Source organism: Schistocerca piceifrons, chromosome 8 (assembly GCF_021461385.2).
Source record: "Schistocerca piceifrons isolate TAMUIC-IGC-003096 chromosome 8, iqSchPice1.1, whole genome shotgun sequence".
Taxonomy (NCBI): Eukaryota; Metazoa; Arthropoda; class Insecta; order Orthoptera; family Acrididae; genus Schistocerca; species Schistocerca piceifrons.
In genome coordinates this window covers 241,388,554-241,411,289 of record NC_060145.1, presented here as the reverse complement: position 1 = coordinate 241,411,289, position 22,736 = coordinate 241,388,554, and the positions used below count along the sequence as shown (strand labels likewise).

The following is a 22,736-nucleotide window of genomic DNA, read 5'->3' as shown; positions in this document are numbered from 1 at the left end:
AGTCTTTGGCTAGCTGAATAACTGCTTGCTTAAGCGCCAAAGGTGGACCAACGTGTTATTGACTTGCTCTATTTGTAAAGCTCTTTCTCTTGAATAAATCGTCCAATTTTTCTGCACCTTGTAATGGGACACCCTACTCTAACATTTCCTTTTCTTATATAGAAATAACAAACATCATGTATACTATCGATTCTTGTATAGGTGAACATTATATCAACTGTTTAACTGAATGAACGTCATCTGATTTTGTATACGTTGTGTTATGTTTCGGGCTAAAATGGTAAAAAGAAATCAATTTGTTAGTACTCTGTACTATTGCGACCACATGTAGTAAGCGTTGCTTCACGCAGTGGAGCATGTCGAAACAGAGGCACGCCTTCGACCGAGACGTTGCGAAATAAAGCACGCACAGTTTGCCTTGCTGACAGCAGCAGTCTGTCAACCGGATGACGCAAGGACGCACACAGACCGAGCGCCGAGCGAAGCCTGGAGAGTGCTGAGTAAGGAGAAGTGAGGCCTGCACGCTAAGTTACGCTGCAATATACTGCGGGAATAATAACACAAAGCTACCACCGAGGGGAAAAAACGTCCTCCTGCCGGATATAAATAGTGGAGCGCAGGCAGCAACAGAGAGAGAAGCCATTAGGAAGCAGTTCGGATCTGAGAACGGACATGGTCCGTGTCCGAATGTTCAATCTTCGTAGGTGACGATTCCGGAAGTCTGTTCCAGTTCGCAGGAGTCATCTGTTCGCCGCCAGACGTCAACTTCAGCTCTGGAGGTCGGGCCGGGTTCGGTCGGCATCACGGCTGACTAACTACAGCGAGAACTTCCAGCAGGACAGGCCGCAGTGCGGTCTTGGTCACAGGCGCCGCCGGGGACTGACGCCTGGACTTCACGGCAGCTGGCCCCACGGCGCGTGGTCCTTCCATGACGGGACCTCGCGGACATCGCGACTGACGGATTCCCAGCCGCCGGTGCACCGGACGTCGGCAGCTGACCTCACGGCGACGCGGCTCCGTGAGCGGGCGGTGGCGTGAGGCTCCCGAGTGCGATCAGCGGCGCGCGTTACGCGCATTGTCGGAGAATCTACACAGCTGCAGCCAGGCGGAGGGATCCGCAGGGCTGGGCAGCGACGACGAGGGAGAAATTGTAAAGAAAGTTCAATAAATAATTTTAAAACTCCACGCCGTCTCAGTCTTTGGCGCAGCCAATTTGTCTGCTGCTAACAAGTACTGCAGAAGCCGTAACAGTATGTACAGTTAAAATTACTCTTCTGTTATAAATATTTGAAAATACGAAATATCTGGCATACTTAAAATTCCTATTATTAATTGCACAATCTGACGATAATTATAAAATTTATTTCTGGATCATTTAGAAAATGATGATATATTTTAGCGAAGATTCTTATTTTTTTTAAGAAAGTTTGTAAACTATTTTGCTTTATAAACTCTTTGGAATATTGTGAGTACTGCAGAATGTAAGTAGTAGTGGGCATGCCTCTGATGGAAAAGTACGTATTTTTCTAATCTTGTCAACAACAATGTAATTTGTGTTTTGAAGTGAAAATTGTAAAGTTGGAGTGATATAGAAGAATGGGAAAAAGGAAAGAAGAGCATAGTAACAGATAGTACTTCATCAGTTATTTAGTTATCTGGAACCCAGTAAGTCAAAATTTCAGCCACAAGAATGTACCCTAGACTCGAGAATTGGAGCCGACGACAAGAAGAGAAAATGAAGAGGTTTTATTTTATGTATCTTACGCCTCTTGAAGCTTTCGAAACTTTTGGAGACAGAGAAATTTAATAGTGATGTGTAGGGGGGTAAGATTACAAGCTGTAATAATTTGTTTGTCTGTACATGTGGATCATATCTACCGATTTCTTCCCCGTAGTGATGCGTCCTTCTTGGAGCGTCTTTTTCTTCCCTAAGAATATATTTAGCGAAATTCAAATGCGTCTCATTATTCCACAGTACGTCAGTATTCACCTACTGCCGTAGTGATTCTTCCGTATGATTCTCCTGAACTTAAGTCTACGCTTCATCACTACTAAATTGTGATCTGAGCCCATATCTGCTCTTGAGGGCGCCTTATAATCAAATTTGTCATGATGTCATCTAACTGGGACCTTCCCGTGTCTTCAGATATCTTACAAGTGTACCTCATCCTGCGATTCTTGTACAGACTGTTCTCTATTTCTAGCTAAAATTAGTTACTGATGTCAATTAACCTTCCACCGAGCGATGTGGCGCAATGGTTAGCACAGTGGACTCGCATTCGGGATGTCGACTGTTCAAACCCGCGTCTGGCCATCCTGATTTCTCGTAATTTCCCTAAATCGCTTCAGGCAATTGCCGGGATGGTGCCTTTGAAAGGCCACGCCCGACTTTCTCCCCCATCTTCCCTAATCCGACGGGGCGGATGACCTCGCTGTTTGGTCCCCTCCTCCAGATCAACCAACCAATCTCCCTCCAAACCTATGAAAACAGCATATATCGTCCCATTCGGTTCAATGCACTTCTCTCCTGAGATTCGTAGAAACTCGTGCCTACTCTCCTCTGAAAACATACTTTTATAAATTATTCTGTTCACCACTAAAACCTTGGCCGCATGTGGTATCAGACTTACAAGCCTGTGTTTCAGACATTTTCTAGTGTATTCTTTTTTTTAAAAAAAAAAAAAAAAAACTGAGCACTAGGATAAATTTCCACCTACATGTATTATCCCGGCTACTGCCCAAGCGGTCAACACGGATCTTATGTTCCTAACTTCTGGTCAGTGGTCAGTACAGTTCCACTATGTCGCTACGTGAAGAAAATAGATCATCTTGGCACCTTACGTTCCACTACTGACCTTTCCTTTAGTTGATGTTACATGGAAGACATTATTGGCGCCAAGCCGAAAACTTGACTTGCATCATGGTTAGTTAATTATTAACATCTGAAGGTGTGAAAGTTACCAGCGATACCCTTATTGAAGTTAAATTGCCTGTGTGTTTGCGTTGAAAGGCGGCCGCTGTGAAGCGAGCGTCTTTCGTAAATCGTGCACCGCGCATCATGCGTAAGTCAGTTCATAGATGATCCATCACTAGCTGACTATACCTGCCGAGCGAGCATCTTTGTAAGAGGAATGAGAAGGCATCTCTTATGGAGAAGCTAAAAATTTAACGGTTGCCGGCCAGTCAGAGCAATGCACACATATTTTTCGGTTGAAGGTTTCAGGCGGTTTAAGCAAAAAGCTCTCTCTGCCCGACCAACATATCGAGCAGAACTGAATTAAAGTCTTGTGTATTTGATGTAGATGCATTCGATTAGTATCTTCAATTTAATGGATTGCAGAAAGCTGCGAGCATTCGTATCGTATTGACATGACCGTGAGTGTTTTTGGAATATGTAAAATCGAGTCCTTTTCACGTTGCATTTCACCTTCGAACATGCCGTGAAAATGATATGTCTTTGTTCTTCATTGGATCTCAGCAGAACACATAGTGATTGGTGCCCGTTCCTGTTTAACCATCCGGAAACTGAGGTAACTTACAGATTCTCTCACTCGCAAGGTTATTTTTCAAAAATTTGTAAATGTATCACAAAGAATCGTGGATGATGATACTCGGAGGCGACGTTCTACTCCGACGTTCGCATCCATATATGACGGTTAATTTTCTATTTCTTGTTTGGTTGTACATCATACTGGATTTATCACAAGTTCGTTCTTTGCGAATTTATTGTTTTACACGTTTTTATTGTTCAGAAACTCCATCAGCTGTGTATTACCTCCAAGCGTGGACCTTAACATTTGATTCATACAAAACATGCTCCACTTACGTATTTTCGTCAGGAGCTAAGATCTATACATAAGCAGATCTTGCAGTTTTCTTCGGTAAGAACTTTTCAAGGTTTCAAGTAAGTCATCGCAAATGCAGAACTTGAGATATACAGCTCCAGAGATGCTGTCATCGTAAATTATTGCTTCCACCATACAAGTTCTCCGTTTTCAGGTAGTATAGGTCACTGGTGACACACACATTTATTCTGCTCAAATTCAGAATAAGGACCAATTTCGACGTACTTTGAGGCAGTATTAATGGTCTGAGTCAGTGTCCTAATTCAGGTTTCGGTTGTGTTCCGAGTACTTCCGGCGGCAGATATGACGTCATAAAGACCGAGACTTGTGGGAAAAATGCCGCATCATGCATCAAGTTTTGAATGCATTTATTCTTTATTAGTAAGATACTCCTCCAACTGTTAAGTGCAAATGGTTGTAGGCGAAGACAATAGCTGTATATAGAGCTATGAACAGGTGTTGCCATAGAGATGTTTACAAAATAGCGTTATAGGCACGCGAAGCAACTGCGCCCAGCTTACAGAAACTGTCCACGATCATCTCATACCGAAGCTACTAAATAATTTCAAAAGCGTTTTCACTATCACATGGAAACAAATTTTTTTGGCTATTGCACAACAAACATAGTTCATTTCTTGTTTTCGTTTCTAACAGAAAATTGTCAAACTGAATTCCCGGGCAATTCTGGGTCTGTCAACTTGTCTAGTCATATATTACAACCCGCTTGGTGTTTTCGGTAGAAAGGGCATGTTCCTTTTCGATCAGTTTGTATTAAAAATTATTACACTGAGTCAGGACACTTTCTGCGCGAAGAAGAAGCGCACGGGACTGCTAACGCTGTCGGTGTAGGGGTAGCCAGCATTGGATGGGTTAACAGGTATGGAAACGTACGTTGAAAGCAGCGAGCGCTGGCTGTAGTGTTCCGTAGTCTCAGCTTCTGAATTGCTAAAGTTGTGAAAATAATCATATTTAAAAACTTTCACGATTTGAAACATAAAACTCAGTGAAAGCCTACGTTATCATAAAAAGACAGCAATGATACAGAGATTTATAATAAATGCAATTTAATAATAATAAGTGGGGCTCGTATTGTGAAACTGATCATCAGCAAGACTGTATGGACATGGATGAAGTTAAGTTCAAAGTTACAAAGGTATTAATCTCAGGGCTGGGGTGAGGAGACCCGCCGACGTATCAGACATAGGATGTAATGCAGTTACGTTTGGTTCTCTGCAAGTATAGATACTATTAACTGAAGTTTTCATCTTCTGGTATGTGGGTGAATAAAGTGGGGTAAATGATACTGTGTGTCTTATACTGTGTGGCTTTCTGGTTTCATAATGTCGATTCCTGGAATCTTGTGATTGTTGGTCAACACTGAAATGCCTTCAGATCTAGATGCAAGGGCGAATAAAGGTATAATATACAAACAAGTGTGGGCACCATGGTACAAGATCCACTTACTCATTCGAAGTTTTTCTCCTATATAGTTTGAAAGCACAACAGTTCACGGAACCACGAGACAGACTTTCTGCTGTAGATGAAAAGAAACAACGAAATACCTCAGTTTCCGTGAATAACATAGATTGCCGTAGTGTTTCAAACTTCAGTCGGTGGAGAACAACTAAATTAGTGCCATCGACGAAGGACGCATTAAGGGATGATAGAAGCTGCGTGTAATCTTGATAGGTACTACGAACTTTATATAGTATGTCCAGCGAACAGGGACAGAACAGTACCAGTAATGTTATACGGCACAGAGACTTTTTGAAGGCGTTACAACATATGTGGCGTGGCCACAACACTTGTGCAGACCAGTCCCTATAACAAAGGAAGAGAGCTGAATAAGATTAATTCCCTAATTTAGATGACAGATGCGGGATGCCTGAAAAATTCCGAGTTGAATGATAGTAATTACAGATCAGATAGACCATTAATTAATAACTCATAAAACTAACTCATAAACCCCCCCCCCCCTTGAACCATGGACCTTGCCGTTGGTGGGGAGGCTTGTGTGCCTCAGCGATACAGATAGCCGTAGGTGCAACCACAACGGAGGGGTATCTGTTGAGAGGCCAGACAAACGTGTGGTTCCTGAAGAGGGGCAAGCAGCCTTATCAGTAGTTGCAAGGGCAACAGTCTGGATGATTGACTGATCTGGCCTTGTAACAATAACCAAAACGGCCTTGCTGTGCTGGTACTGCGAACGGCTGAAAGCAAGGGGAAACTACAGCCGTAATTTTTCCCGAGGGCATGCAGCTTTACTGTGTGGTTAAATGATGATGGCGTCCTCTTGGATAAAATATTCCGGAGGTAAAATAGTCCCCCATTCGGATCTCCGGGCGGGGACTACTCAAGAGGATGTCGTTAGCAGGAGAAAGAAAACTGGCGTTCTACGGATCGGAGCGTGGAATGTCAGATCCCTTAATCGGGGAGGTAGGTTAGAAAATTTAAAAAGGGAAATGGATAGGTTGAAGTTAGATATAGTGGGAATTAGTGAAGTTCGGTGGCAGGAGGAACAAGACTTCTGGTCAGGTGACTACAGGGTTATAAACACAAAATCAAATAGGGGTAATGCAGGAATAGGTTTAATAATGAATAGGAAAATAGGAATGCGGGTAAGCTACTACAAACAGCACAGTGAACGCATTATTGTGGCCAAGATAGATACGAAGCCCACACCTACTACAGTAGTACAAGTTTATATGCCAACTAGCTCTGCAGATGACGAAGAAATTGAAGAAATGTATGATGAAATAAAAGAAATTATTCAGATTGTGAAGGGAGACGAAAATTTAATAGTCATGGGTGACTGGAATTCGAGTGTAGGAAAAGGGAGAGAAGGAAACATAGTCGGTGAATATGGATTGGGGCTAAGAAATGAAAGAGGAAGCCGCCTGGTAGAATTTTGCACAGAGCACAACATAATCATAGCCAACACTTGGTTTAAGAATCATGAAAGAAGGTTGTATACATGGAAGAAGCCTGGAGATACTAAAAGGAATCAGATAGATTATATAATGGTAAGACAGAGATTTAGGAACCAGGTAAGACTTTTCCAGGGGCAGATGTGGACTCTGATTGCAATCTATTGGTTATGACCTGTAGATTAAAACTGAAGAAACTGCAAAAAGGTGGGAATTTAAGGAGATGGGACCTGGAAAAACTGAAAGAACCAGAGGTTGTACAGAGTTTCAGGGAGAGCATATGGGAGCAATTGACAGGAATGGGGGAAAGAAATACAGTAGAAGAAGAATGGGTAGCTTTGAGGGATGAAGTAGTGAAGGCAGCAGAGGATCAAGTAGGTAAAAAGACGAGGGTTAGTAGAAATCCTTGGGTAACAGAAGAAATATTGAATTTAATTGATGAAAGGAGAAAATATAAAAATGCAGTAAATGAAGCAGGCAAAAAGGAATACAAACGTCTCAAAAATGAGATCGAAAGGAAGTGCAAAATGGCTAAGCAGGGATGGCTAGAGGAAAAATGTAAGGATGTAGAGGCTTATCTCACTAGGGGTAAGATAGATACTGCCTACCGGAAAATTAAAGAGACCTTTGGAGATAAGAGAACGACTTGTATGAATATCAAGAGCTCAGATGGAAACCCAGTTCTAAGCCAAGAAGGGAAAGCAGAAAGGTGGAAGGAGTATATAGAGGGTCTATACAAGGGCGATGTGCTTGAGGACAATATTATGGAAATGGTAGAGGATGTAGATGAAGATGAAATGGGAGATACGATACTGCGTGAAGAGTTTGACAGAGCACTGAAAGACCTGAGTCGAAACAAGGCCCCCGGAGTAGACAACATTCCATTGGAACTACTGACGGCCATGGGAGAGCCAGTCCTGACAAAACACTACCATCTGGTGAGCAAGATGTACGAAACAGGCGAAATACCCTCAGACTTCAAGAAGAATATAATAATTCCAATCCCAAAGATGTGAAAATTACCGAACTATCACTTTAATAAGTCACAGCTGCAAAATACTAACACGAATTCTTTACAGACGAATGGAAAAACTAGTGGAAGCCAACCTCGGGGAAGATCAGTTTGGATTCCGTAGAAACATTGGAACACGTGAGGCAATACTGACCTTACGACGTATCTTCGAAGAAAGATTAAGGAAAGGCAAACCTACATTTCTAGCATTTGTAGACTTAGAGAAAGCTTTTGACAATGTTGACTGGAATACTCTCTTTCAAATTCTAAAGGTGGCAGGGGTAAAATACAGGGAGCGAAAGGCTGTTTACAATTTGTACAGAAACCAGATGGCAGTTATAAGAGTCGAGGGGTATGAAAGGGAAGCAGTGGTTGGGAAGGGAGTAAGACAGGGTTGTAGCCTCTCCCCCATGTTGTTCAATCTGTATATTGAGCAACCAGTAAAGGAAACAAAAGAAAAATTTGGAGTAGGTATTAAAATCCAGGGAGAAGAAATAAAAACTTTGAGGTTCGCTGATGACATTGTAATTCTGTCAGAGACAGCAAAGGACTTGGAAGAGCAGTTGAATGGAATTGACAGTGTCTTGAAAGGAGGATATAAGATGAACATCAACAAAAGCAAAACGAAGATAATGGAATGTTGTCGAATTAAGTCGGGTGATGCTGAGGGAATTAGATTAGGAAATGAGACATTTAAAGTAGTAAAGGAGTTTTGCTATTTGGGGAGCAAAATAACTGATGATGGTCGAAGTAGAAAGGATATAACATGTAGATTGGCAATGGCAAGGAAAGCTTTTCTGAAGAAGAAAAATTTGTTAACATCGAGTATAGATTTAAGTGTCAGGAAGTCATTTCTGAAAGCATTTGTATGGAGTGTAGCCATGTATGGAAGTGAAACATGGACGATAAATAGTTTGGACAAGAAGAGAATAGAAGCATTCGAAATGTGGTGCTACAGAAGAATGCTGAAGATTAGATGGGTAGATCACATAACTAATGAGGAAGTATTGAATAGGATTGGGGAGAAGAGAAGTCTGTGCCACAACTTGACCAGAAGACGGGATCGGTTGGTAGGACATGTTCTGAGGCATCAAGGGATCACCAATTTAGTATTGGAGGGCAGCGTGGAGGGTAGAAATCGTAGAGGGAGACCATGAGATGAATACACTAAGCAGATTCAGAAGGATGTAGATTGCAGTAGGTACTGGGAGATGAAGAAGCTTGCACAGGATAGAGTAGCATGGAGAGCTGCATCAAACCAGTCTCAGGACTGAAGACCACAACAACAACAAAACTAAATCAGTAAATTTAAATAATTAGATAAATCTTCCCCAGCCAACATATACCACCGATGGCTTGCCTCCATGGAGTACCATCAATTACAGGGCGTAAAGTAATTTCCAACTCGTTCTGAAGCAAGTTGGCAGCTTGCCAAGCCACTGCTTGTGACAGGACAGCCTCACATTTGTGTCGTTTTCTGCAATATATTCAAGATTAACAGCGTTTACTGGGTATCATTAACCTGTAACTCTGCAACTGTGCCTTTTTATTTAACTAAACTATCAATTAGACGCCGAAACACCTGCAAGGAGAAGAAGCTTGACGCCGTCGAGGCCCAGGGACAGAAGATTAGCATGTGAGTGTAACTTCCTGTCTCATAGGGAAATTGTGATAGGCAGCACATTCCCCATTCTAGTAGACTTTATAGTTACACCCCTGTGTATCGCTCTCGCAGAGACCACAAAGACAAATTTACACTAATTACAGGCACACAGAGGCTTTAACTCTTTCTCTTACAGCTGCAGTGAAGGCAGATGTCGTATCAGCCACCATATACAATCGTCGTTCCGCACCTACATCTTCTTCACCCGAATAACTTCAGAAACAAAATAAAATGTATTACGAGTCGAAATTTTAGTATAAAAGCTTTGTTTTGTGTGACAAGGTGTATCTATAAATGTTCTTGCAGGCGAAATTAAACGACTTTTTCTGATATTTTCTTGGCCCTTTTTTACTTATGTGTTTAAAGGGCAATGTAACCTATAAACTACGAAATTATTAGATTCTTTGTGGGCTATAAGCAAACAATCAGTTTTAAATAACTAACGATAAGCTTACTAAATGGATGGCATATGTTTAATGACGTGTGGCAGTAATACATGTATTTGCAGAGATTGTGAACAGCCACTCCGTAAACTTCGTTGCCATGCAACCAAATAATAAACAACTCCTCAACATACGACATAAATATTCTAATAATCCTAAAGTCAACTAATTGACTTGCTCTACGATTCCTGTTATGTAAATTTACACATGTCATTATCGTGTATTCGGTAGAGTGTGAGTACTGTTCTATGAGTTTATTTCTGCCGCTGAATTAAAGACTAAGAGTGCGAGGAGCAATACAAGAAGAAAAAAAATGTGTTATTTAGATAACGATAACCGCAAGAAAGCTAAATAGAAATATAAACAAGTAAAAGGACAACGCTGCTTTCTTTGGCGGTTCATCTAATTAAACTTACTGATTAACAGACTTTTAAACTGAACTAATACAGGTGTGGGCTGCCAGTCGATAACTGATTTATTTTCCACTTAAGTTGTCATTGAACATCAGTTTCTGGGTGGATGGTGGTCGACGTAAATCTCTTGTGATCTCAGATTTCTGGTTTTAAAACAGAATTCCTTGCTCTACGTCCAGTATTTCTTGAATTGTCGTTATAAAGCTGAATGGAACCCATACCAGTTTTTCAATAAAGATTAAAAGTTCTTGCCGCCACCGAGAATCGAACCATGTGCCTACTAGCGATACTGAAGGACACACAGACAATGTGTAATGGAGAAAAATAACGAAAGAGAACCATAAACGCTTATCGTAGTATACTACTGGCAGAAATTAGCAACAAATTTGTAATAAAATAAAAATATTTCTTTACAGCAGTATTTAGAAGATCTGTATACACATTGCTGTTACAATGACATAATTGCAAAGAATTTAAGGATTAATTTTTCTTACACAGTAGTTCTGGAAACTAACATCTATAAATATTTAGGAGATACTTTTATTTATAGTCATACCTTTTTACAGACTTGTGAAATTAAATAAATGTTGTACACTGTACACTATGTTACGGACTTCATTTTTCATAAATTTTGACTGGTGTTAGAGCACTGTATTTTTGTAGTTATGACAGAAACACGTGCGACGTGACAAGTTTATCTATTGTCCCGACGCAGAATGTGCTAGACGTACTGTAACCTCACAGCTGTTATAGCTTTGCTCTTGCTGTTTAATATATTGGTTACAATATATATGTAAATATGTATTTACATGTGAGAGGTACATAGTAAGAACGTGAGTAATTACTGGCCTAGGACAGCGAGCACCGTCTAGACTCTTGTATGAGGTAACGAATGTGCCGCGGTGGCGTAGCTTGAGCGGGGAGGCCCACTCGCGTGCAGCCCCCGACAGCCCCTGGCGACCGCCACTCCTGGCCGCCTCAGTAGTAGCTGTAGTGGGGGTAGTGCGCCGCGTTGTCCACCACGTAGCCCGCTGCTCCGTCGTACAGGTCATACTCGTGCTGCGTCACGTAATGCGGTTTCACTACTTCTGTCAACAAAAACAGGTTTTCTGTACTTGACTGGTTACTTCATTCCCCATCAAGATGTTGAGGTGACAGCAGCCACAGCGTCGCTACTCAGAATACAAAAGTATTTTATCATTTTCTTGACCCTTTACAATAAGATAAAAGACATAGTTGGAATTGAAATGTGTACGATGCGCATCTCCTTCCTAGCCCTCTGCCTAACCCTCCGGGAATATCAGCGCTCCTCCCAGCCCCATCTCAGTCAGTTCACCTCCTAGCGGCTCTTTAAACTTCCCATGGTTTCCATCTCCACGAGTTTTTCATGGCCGTTTATGACCATCCTATCCAGTTAAAAGAAAATTCCACGTCAGACTAAAACTACTTACTTAGTAAACACGAGGACTGCATTCCTCCATCATATTCCACACCAACAAAGAGTTGATCAATACCATCCTCAGGTGCGTCCATGTAGACTGAATATTTGACCGACCAAAGTTCCATCACAGTGTCCGTATCATTGAAGCCAGACATCCCACTTTGCTTTCTGCATCCGTTTAACTTTGCCTACACGAATCCGTTACCAACTCACCCCTTACCTTTCCCTCCTGACACACATTGAACACTTCCGCATATGTTACACGTCTCCACCAGCTCGACTCTAACAACTCCCTCTAATTTCCAGCTCTGTTATGGTGCCGCACCTATTCTGAGACAGCCTACACCCATGCCTAAACACTCTCTATATCCTCTATATATTTTAACATACCCCTCTCTCAGACAAAGAAATTCGCCCTGACATTTATCCTTCCTACCGGATATATACCACCCATATCAGGGCACTGTATTCTCTTCCCGTTATCTTGTACACATTCTTCCTCATAACTATGTACGGCCTCCATTTTAGTTACACCTTCCACAAATTCCATATTTCCCCATCTTCCGCCTGCCCACATTACACCAATTGTCAAAAACAAACCCTCTTAATCAACTGTTATTTCACGTCTTCATCACCAGAGCCACTCAACCCATCCTCTCCCAAATAATTCCCTCGGGATGCAGTTCGTTGTAACTTTAATGCAGTTAAGTGCATTAACAATTTTTCAATTTTTCTTTAAAATCAAGTACTTTTAACACTATCAATGAATAATCATAATTTCAATAACTTTTAAATGTAAATGTTTTATCGTTTTTTAATAGTTTCAAGATGCATTGTATTAGTACAAAAGCCAGCCCATCTCACCCGTGTTGGGCGATGGAATGAAAGAACAATGGAATAGTGTAAGTTTCACAGTAGTAGCTTCGTTTGTGCTGTTAACAAGTTCGGTTATGCAAACCTTTGAAAGACAACAGGAAGGATGGACAAGGTATGTGCATACTGTCTGTGGACACAGGAGGAGCTGGTCTCAGTTTGCGAACAGCAAAAGACACTTTTCGCCACGGTCAGCCTCAAGATGCAGCGGTAGCGCGGAAGCTGGTGCATCTTATGAGGCACCTCAAATGCCGCTCGATTCGCTAATGGCCTCCGCTTGTGGGGTACCTTCCGAAGTACACGACGTGGGAGAACAGCGCTCGCTTCTGTTTGAGTGGTAGTTTGCAACCCACTGAAATCGCTCAAAGCGGAGAGTGATTGTTGGCTAGCGGTTGTCTGGCCTTGCACATTCCCCCTACGAGTGAACAAATGGCTTCTTCTGCAGCAGGGTTTGAGCAGATACGCGGGGCGAGAGGTTTGGTAGTTATCGGAAGCTCCAATGTTAAGGTGTTACGGAGCCCCCAAGGAAGTAGCAGAGTTGGGAAGAAGTCCAATGTGTGCTCGGCATGTGTGCTAGGAGGGTCCATGCGAGAACTGGAGGAGGTCCCATCTGCAGCTATAGATGGTGCAGGGTGCAGTCATCCGTAAGTTGTGGCTCACGTCGGCAACAATGACGCCTGCCGTTTGGTTTCAATTTGTACCGACGATTGACTGCTGGCCTACTACTATTTGTAGTTTCGTAACTATAATTGGTCTGCGCTCTTCAATTTGGACCTGAGTGGAAAGTCTCGAGGAGAAACTCCGTCGTTTCTATGATGGCCTTGGCTGCAGATCTTTGAACGTGTTACAGTGTACAGAATTGTAGGATTTCCCTATAGTTCAGGGATGTGTTACACAGAGGAAACAGCTACTCAGGTAGCAGTGTAAACAGTGCAGTGCATATCTTTCTTCTTTTTTTGTTTTACGATAGGCGATAGTTTGGAGTCCTCTGCTGAAATTTCACCTGGTGACACGCGGAGAATGAAATCAGAAAGCGTACAAAGTGAAGATACTTCAAACGTCAAATTTTTTAGAACAACTAAACGAAGCATTTGGCACAATGTACCTGTATTTATCCCTCACCATAAAAGCTGTCGCGCTCGAATTACACTTGACACCGAAAGCTGGAATAAACTTAAATGGCGAGAACCTAGGTTACACCTTCCACAAAAATATTATGATTGTCGAGGCAGAAATTGACTGTGAGTTGTCTCGAGGCGTGTAATCGGCCTAAGTGAACTAAGTCATCGGATGCCTGAACACTGTCGAAAGGCAGTGTTGTGTTCACAGACGAAAGGCTCTAGTTCCCCGTCCTTCTTCGAAGAAAGAATTTACTGGTTAATAATCTTCAGGCTACTACTGGTGAACTGTCGTCGTTGTGTAAATACTGTAAGCAGATACTAACAGAGAAGGGAAACCAAAATATTATTGTTGTGCGGTCTCGATTGTCTCCTGGTAGCTGTTAATTTTTTTCCTTTTCTCGCCGTGGCTTGGTATTTACTTTGTGAGATGGGCGGGTAGCCACGAAGGTTCGCGGACTTTCCTTCCGTAAATGTTACTTTGTCTTTGTAGTACGCGTGTGTTCTTAAAATTCACAACTTCGGCACATTCTTCTTGGTGTGCCGTTCATTTTCTACCTAGGGAGCTAAACATTGCTTGTCTGTTCCCTCGTCAGCATATTGATGGATTTATTAACTTTAATGACAATCGCCGCTATGATGATATTACTACCACTAATCCGCGCTTTACTGACAGTGTCGATAAGGTGAGGCATATAAGTCTGCAGGCTTTCATTGATCTGAATCTTTAGGCCGCGCCATATTCCTTACCATACTCCGTCTCTGCATGACGTTCGATCACTCTGCTTCGATGTTCTTCAAAAGTCCACTGGTGTCCCAGGATGGTGGAACACTGTCGAAAGACCGCTTAGTGTTCACTTAAAGAGCACGAAAGTCAGATTTGTTTCAGATAACCCTTATATCGTGTCACGCTGAGACTGCCTTCTTACTAGCAGTGTGTATTTCGTCAGCTGTGCATAAGAGATAATATTCATGTAGACAATAATTGGTGCTCCACCTGACTCAAGATGTACGTAGAGATGCCATAAGTTCAGGAAGTAAGCTAGATCTTTTATTACACATTCATGTGCCGAGTAGCCTAATCCTTGTAAGTCTTTCTAATTTCAAAAGGCAGTTGATGTGTTTCTCGAATGGCCTCTAACTTTTTAACAGACTCACTGTGTTGGTGTCTAGTCATAACATATTCTGGGACGGATGGCCTCTAACTTTTGAACAGACGCACTGCGTTGGTGTCTAATCATAACATATTCTGGGACGGAGAGGAGAAGTAGTGGACGGCCAAGTTTCTCGTGTGCCGTGTAGTCTTGCGTAACACAGCGTGGGCGGCAGGCACTGCATGATGTGGGTCTCGATACGAGTGCAACAATGGACAGGAAGTGCCGTTTCCTTGAAACGAATCCCTCGCCGGTCTTATCTGATAGCTTCCGGCAGGCCACAGAGGATTGGAGATAACTACTGACTACATCTCGAGGGAAGGAGTTAATTGAAGGCTGTCGAGTCTCGCTTCTGTCCTCCATTTTTATCTCAAGCAGATAACGTTATGTGGCTGCTATTGAGGAAGAGCTGACCAACACCTGGCTTTGCGAACGGCATTATGTCGGGAGAAAGTTGTTTCCAGGAAACAACAGTTCTGAAGTAACAGGTTTCCCAATCGCGTAAATACGTACAAAATATTTCAAACTCAAGTTATGTAAAGCTGTCTTTACTGAGACAGCAGTTCTCACAATGAAAAGAAACTTATGTTTCCGATTGTCACAACTGAGCTTTCGGATATACAGCGAGCCCTTCGTTATTGTGGAAGAATCCAGACGACCAAACTTCATCCTTCTTATGATTCACCTCTTGTAATTCTGAGTTACCGGAACAGAAGGTGCACTAATGTATTAGTGAAATACAAAATTATAAATTTGAAACTAAATCTCTTACCTAGGAATACATCCCTACAGTGTACAGCTTACGAGCTAATTGCAGCATTCTTGGAAGAAAAGACATTTATAATGATGAATGGGACTCTGTCGGGTGTCCCAGTCATCTTACCACAACAAGCAACTTTTTGTCCAGAAGCAAAAAAACTTAAGCAAATGATGAGAGTTTAGAACGGATTCTGAATTCTAGTATAATAAATTTCCCAGAGACCGGAAAGTTTATGTCCACAAATCAGCACGGTTTCCGAAACTCTGCTTCATATTTTCTCCCATGACATACTGCAAACTGCGGATGAAGGGAAATTGACAGATTCCATACTCTCAAACTTCCGAAAATCATTTAACACGTTACCCGATTGGAGACTGTTAAAGAAGGTAGGAGCATACGGAATAGGTTCCCAGATATGTGAGTGGCGCGAACATTGCTTAAGTGATAGAACCCAGTACATTGTCCTCGACGGCGAGTGTTCATTAGAGACAGGGATATCGTCAGAAGTGACAGAGGGACGTTTGATAGGACAGCTGTTATCTTCTGCATACATAAATTATCTGGAGGACAGGGTGTGCAGCAATCTGCGGTTGTTTGTTGACGATGCTGTGATGTCACAGTGAAGGGAAGGTGTCGAAGATGGCGGTAGGATGAGATAAGATCGGATTAAAGGATGGTATTGAAGCGGGCTTCTAGATTTGTTACCTGTAGATTCGAACAACATGCAAGTATTACGGAGACGTTTTAGGGAATTCACGTGAGAATCCCTAGAGGAAAGACGACGTCCTCTTCGAGGAGTACTACTGACAAATCGAGAGAACCAGCATTTGAAGCTCACTGCAGAACGATCCTACTGCTGCCAGCATACGTTTTGCGTAAGGACAACGAAGATAAGAAATGAAATATTGGGGCTCATAGGGAGACATCTAGATAGGCATTTTTCCCTTGTTCTAGCTGTCAGTGGAATAGGAAAGGAAACAACTAGTAGTGGTGCAGGGTACCGTCAGCCACGCACCGTATGGCGGCTTGTGGAGTATGTGTCTAGAAGTAAATGTTTAGATATTAGGGAGACATTAAGCAGCACCATTGCCTTTCTTGTAACTTTGTTCGTTGCGGAGATATGAACATCAGTACGTCTCTTTTCTAGTATGCGGGATGTCAAGATAAGGTGGATGGGGCACGTCTGCCAATATTTTCACTCGCAAATAGTGAAAAACCCAGTGCACTTCATGTGCAATACTTGCACGCCTTCAGCACCCAACAGGTGATTTGAAACTTCAGCAAGACAACGCATCGTCCCATCGTACTCCCAACTGAGCCAAAATTGTACGCTGTAGCAACGCCCTCAGATGGAAACTTTATGATTGCTTACAGGGGAGAGTCCTACAGTTCAAATGGTTCAAATGGCTCTGAGCACTATGGGACTTAACTGCTAAGGTCATCAGTCCCCTAGAACTTAGAACTACTTAAACCTAACTAACCTAAGGACATCACACACATCCATGCCCGAGGCAGGATTCGAACCTGCAACCGTAGTGGTCTTGTGGTTCCAGACTGAAGCGCCTAGAACCGCTCGGCCACAGCGGCCGGCGTCCTACAGTACCTACCGTCTTACACTACCAGCCATGACTAGTTCGTTTCTAATACTAGGTGGCGGCACAGACAAGGAGCGAGCTGCAAGACGTCATGATCCCACTCCTGACAGTCAGGCATTATGTCCTGTCTTCAGTTATTTGTGACCTGTGAATTTTTAATGTTTATGTGAGAGGAGCGCGTAAGATTTTAGTTTCAGTACCATGGTACACGTTTGTGAGGTAAGTAACTGAATCTATTTTTACATTTATTTTAACTACGTTGTTTAAGGTTACTGTAGCCGTAAAATTTTCAAGACATCATGTATTAAACAATACGCAATCGGTACCGATTGTTTTGCATGATCCTCGTACAGCACCAGCCGCCTCTACTGACCAGTCAGAATGTTAGGAGGAAAATAATAATAGCTCTTTCTCTTCATTTTTCACAGTAAAATGGCTGAGAATGAGGGGAAAACGAAAGGAAAATAGTCTGAATAGAATATGAGGATAGCAATAAGTGATCTCAGGGGAAATGACAGTAACGCAGGCATCTGAGTCTTTTCATATCCTGAGGAGTACTTTGGTGATAGAAGAAAAGACAAAGAGTAGAGAAAAGAAAGTCAGAAAGAGACTTGAAGTCAGGACAAGTGCTCAATAGAGAGAAATATCAGATGGATCCAACAGAAGCAAACAAGTAAATAGTTGAAATAGTAATGCAACAAATATGAAGCGTCAATAGAAGCTGGAATCTGGTGGAGATACTCAAATAACAGACGAGAGTACAATATCTGTAATATACCTTGAATAGTTAGAAGAAGAATGGGTACAATGCACTAAATGCAAAGAGTGGACACACGTTGGTTGTGTAGACCAAGAATGTATCTTGCATTTTATTTGTGATTATTGCTATAATTGATCAATGGTTTTTGAACTTATGGACTTCTGTTCGTATAATAAAGTGTTTATTGGTTTTCTTTGCTTGTGTAATGCTATTTATCAATAAACCCTGAAAATCTCCCTATAGAGGCACTGGACCGAATTGGAAGAAGTTTTTTGTACGGTCTGATAACCACCTGTTTTTGCTTCTACATGAGCTATCAATTTTTGTAAAATTTCAGGGAAATCATACATGTAGATTCTAAGGCTCTAGTTTAATTACTAGAATACCTTATTAAATTCTTAAAGTTTTAAGTATTTCACATTTTACAAGTAAAAAGGTTAAGATGGCCAGTACTGTAGGACTCTCCCCTATACTTCGTGTCAATGCCAATAACTTATAGCCGATCTGACGAAATGATCAGATTCGTGCTAAACCATCGTGGACGACCTGAGTCTATCCTGGAATATTTGGACTTTGATTTGTGAGCTACATTAGTGTAAATGTGGACGTAGTTAGCCGTATTCTAACGTTTGAAGATTAATAACCTAAGTCAGTGGACATCATCTTTTATTGCAAAGGCTCCTTGTCGTCATTAGTAATTAATTTTGTGTAGCAATTAATTACAAGCATGTCACGGGCAGTAGGCACACGGTTTCATCGTGTTGCCGCGCGTAATCCTTCTGTAAACTGACACACCCAGTGACTTTCTTCCTGGCAGAATCACTACCAGGCGATTTTTGAAGTACAAAGTTTCCTAATCAGTTAGAGACATAAAAGGAAAATTCAAAACGAAGACTGGAATGAAAAAGGATAGAAATTGTAGAGATGTTACACAACGTTAAGGGAAGATGGGCAGAATGTGTAGAATATCTATATAAGAATGAACTGCTTACTGGTCAAAATACAGTTAATGAGATTTTAAAATCAGAAAAAGATATTTCTGAGAGTGAAGTCAAATGAGTCATAGAAAAATATTGCGGAAACAAGGCTAGCGGGCATGATAGAATTCCAACACAGTTGTTCTCAGTCATTGGAGAACCCGGTGAAACTGTTACATTCAGTATTTCAGCAATTACGGAGATCCTAACAGTGGCCAAAAGAATAGAAAAGTTCAGCATTCGTCCCGATTCCAAAGAAGGGTACTTCCCAAAAGTGTTACAATTACCAAACAATCCCTGTCACCAGTCCTCTGGCTGGTTTGGTGCGGCCCACCACAAATGCCTCTCTTGTGCCAACCATTCCGTCTCAGAATAGCACTTACAACCTACGTCCTCAGTTATTTGCTGGATGTATTCTAATCTCTGTCTTTTTATAAAAATTTTACCCTTTACGGCTTCCTCTAGTACCATAGAAGTTATTTCCTGATATATTAACAGATGTCCTATCATCCCGATCCTTCTTCTTGTCAGTGTTTTCCATATATTACTTTCCTCACCGATTCTGCGGAGAACCTCCTCATTTCTTACTTTATCAGTCCACATACTTTAAAACATTCCCCTGTAGCGCCACATCTCAAATGCTTCTATTTTATTCTGTTCCGGTTTTTCCATAGTCCATGTTTCACTACTATACGATGCTGTGCTTACTCCCATGAACCATGGACCTGGCCGTTGATGGGGAGGCTTGCGTGCCTCAGAGATAGCTGTGCCGTAGGTGCAACCACAACGGAGGGGTATCTGTTCTGTTGAGAGGCCAATGTTTCTTGAAGAGGGGTAGCAGTCTTTTCAGTAGTCGCAGGGGCAACAGTATGGTTGATTGACTGATCTGGCCTTGTAACATTAATCAAAACGGCCTTGCTGTGCTGGTACTGCGAAAGGCTGAAAGCAAGGGAAAACTACAGCCGTAATTTTTCCCGAGGGCATGCAGCTTTACTGTAAGCTTAAATGATGATGGCGTCCTCTTGGGTAAAATATTCCGAAGGTAAAATAGTCCCCCATTCGGGTCTCCGGGCGGGGACTACTCAAGAAGAGGACGTCGTTATCAGGAGAAAGAAAACTGGCATTCTACGGATCAGAGCGTGGAATGTCAGATCCCTTAATCGGGCAGGTAGGTTAGAAAATTTAAAAAGGGAAATGAATTGGTTAAAGTTAGATATAGTGGTAATTAGTGAAGTTCGGTGACAGGAGGAACAAGACTTCTGGGCAGGTGAATACAGGGTTATAAATATAACATCAAATAGGGGTAATGCAGGAGTAGGTTTAACAATGAATAAAAAAATAGGAGTGCGGGTAAGCTACTACAAACACCATAGTGAACGTATTATAGTGGCCAAGATAGACACGAGGCCCATGCCTACTACAGTAGTACAAGTTTATATGCCAACTAGCTCTGCAGATGACGAAGAAATTGAAGATATGTATGATGAGATAAAAGAAATTATTCAGGTAGTGAAGGGAGACGAAAATTTAATAGTCATGGGTGGCTGGAATTCGATAGTAGGAAAAGGAAAAGTAGTAGGTGAATATGGAATGGGGGTAAGGAATGAAAGAGGAAGCCGCCTGTTAGAATTTTGCACAGAGCATAACTTAATCATAGCTAACACTTGGTTCAAGAATCATAAAAGAAGGCTGTATACATGGAAGAAGCCTGGAGATACTAAAAGGTATCAGATAGATTATATAATGGTAAGACAGAGATTTAGGAACCAGGTAAGACTTTTTCAGGGGCGGATGTGGACTCTGACTGCAATCTTTTGGTTATGAACTGTAGATTAAAACTGAAGAAACTGCAAAAAAGGTGGGAATTTAAGAAGATGGGATCTGGATAAACTGAAAGAACCAGAGGATTTGGAAAGTTTCAGGGAAATCATTAGGGAACGATTGACAAGAACGGGGGAAGGAAATACAGTATAAGAAGAATGGGTAGCTTTGAGAGATGAAATAGCGAAGGCAGCAGAGGAGCAAGTAGGTAAAAAGACGAGGGCTAGTGGAAATCCTTGGGTAACAGAATTTAATTGAGGCAAAGAGAAAATATAAAAATGCGATAAATGAAGCAGACAAAGAGGTATACAAACTTCTCAAAAATGAGATCGACAGGAAGTGCAAAATGGCTAAGCAGGATCGCTAGAGGACAAGTGTAAGGATGTAGAGACATATGTCACTATGGGTAAGATAGATGCTGCCTACAGGAAAATTAAAGAGACCTTTGGAGAAAAGAGAACCACTTGTATGAATATCAAGAGCTCAGATGGAAACCCAGTTCTAAACAAAGAAGGGAAAGCAGAAAGGTGGAAGGAGTATATAGAGGGTCCATACAAGGGCGATGTACTTGAGGACAATATTATGGAAATGGAAGAGGACGTAGGTGAAGATGAAATGGGAGATATGATACTGCGTGAAGAGTTTGACAGAGCACTGAAAGACCTAAGTCGAAACAAGGCCCCGAGAGTAGATAACATCCCATTAGAACTACTGATAGCCTTGGGAGAGCCAGCCCTGACAAAACTCTGGCATCTCGTGAGCAAGATGTATGAGACAGGTGAAATACCCTCAGACTTCAAGAAGAATATAATAATTCTAATCCCAAAGAAAGTAGGTGATGACAGATGTGAAAATTACCGAACTATCAGTTTAATAAGTCACGGCTGCAAAATACTAACACGGCTTCTTTACAGACGAATGGAAAAACTGGTAGAAGCCGACCTCGGGGAAGATCAGTTTGGATTCCGTAGAAATGTTGGAACACGTGAGGCAATACTGACCCTACGACATATCTTAGAAGATAGATCTATCTTAGAAGATAGATGTCTTGTACTCCTGTCCCTACAACCACATTCCAATCCCCCATGAATTTTAGATTTTAACCTCCCTTTACATGCTGAATTACCTGTTCAGTATCCTCACATAGTTTCTCTATCTCTTCATCTTATGCTTACGACATGTGTATGTGTACTTTAACTATTGTTGTCGGTGTTTTCTTGCTGTCGGTTCTGATTCGAAAGAACAACCCTATCACTGAACAGTTCATAGTAACTCACTCTCTCTCTTACATTCCTATTCATAACTAATCCAACTCCCGTTATACCGTTTTCTGCTCCTATTGATAATATCCTGCTGTAAACTTACAAAACAGACCTCCAATATAAGGAGTGAGAGTGCCTGAATAAGAAGGAATTTTCATAAACGAGGAGGGACCAGGCATCAGACTGCGAGCACCCGATTGATTATGGAGAAATGTGTATCTCTGGCTTATTGATTACGCTTAACTCTTCGACTCCCTAGATCGCAGTGGATTAAAAACATGAGAGAACCATATCATCACATTCACCCCATAAGGAATTTATACTGCGACCAGGATGTAAGGGTGATTATCCTATATGGAGCAACTAAACGGGTCAAGATTCATGTGCCGTCACAAGACTGGGCGCATCTCTTGTGTTGGAGGTCAGCGGATATTGCTATATGGTATGCGCTGTTGCGTGTACTGAGTGAAATCAGTCTGATAAGCTCAAATTATAAAACCAGTACTTTCTTCTACCTGTGCTTGGTATCTGTCAATTCTAGATTCTCCAAGTTTTTCAGATGCGTACTCTTTTGGCCACTGGATTTGATGTCACTTGATTTCCCGTTATGTTGTATGCAAGGCTGCTCCCTATTTAACCGTCACTTTGCCTGGTGATGTTTATTTGGATTTT

General features: G+C 41.8%; 1 protein-coding gene across 1 annotated transcript in view; it reads right to left on the bottom strand.

Annotated features, from left to right (window-relative positions):
• Positions 1–10,866: 10,866 nt before the first annotated feature.
• The window catches only part of LOC124711876 (cuticle protein 19-like), a 35,655-nt gene continuing 23,785 nt past the window's right edge, over positions 10,867–22,736 (bottom strand). Inside the window, exon 4 of the mRNA XM_047242115.1 lies at positions 10,867–11,391. Coding sequence (XP_047098071.1) covers positions 11,282–11,391 — 110 coding nt within the window. The 3' untranslated portion in view covers positions 10,867–11,281. The remainder of the gene's footprint in view (positions 11,392–22,736) is intronic.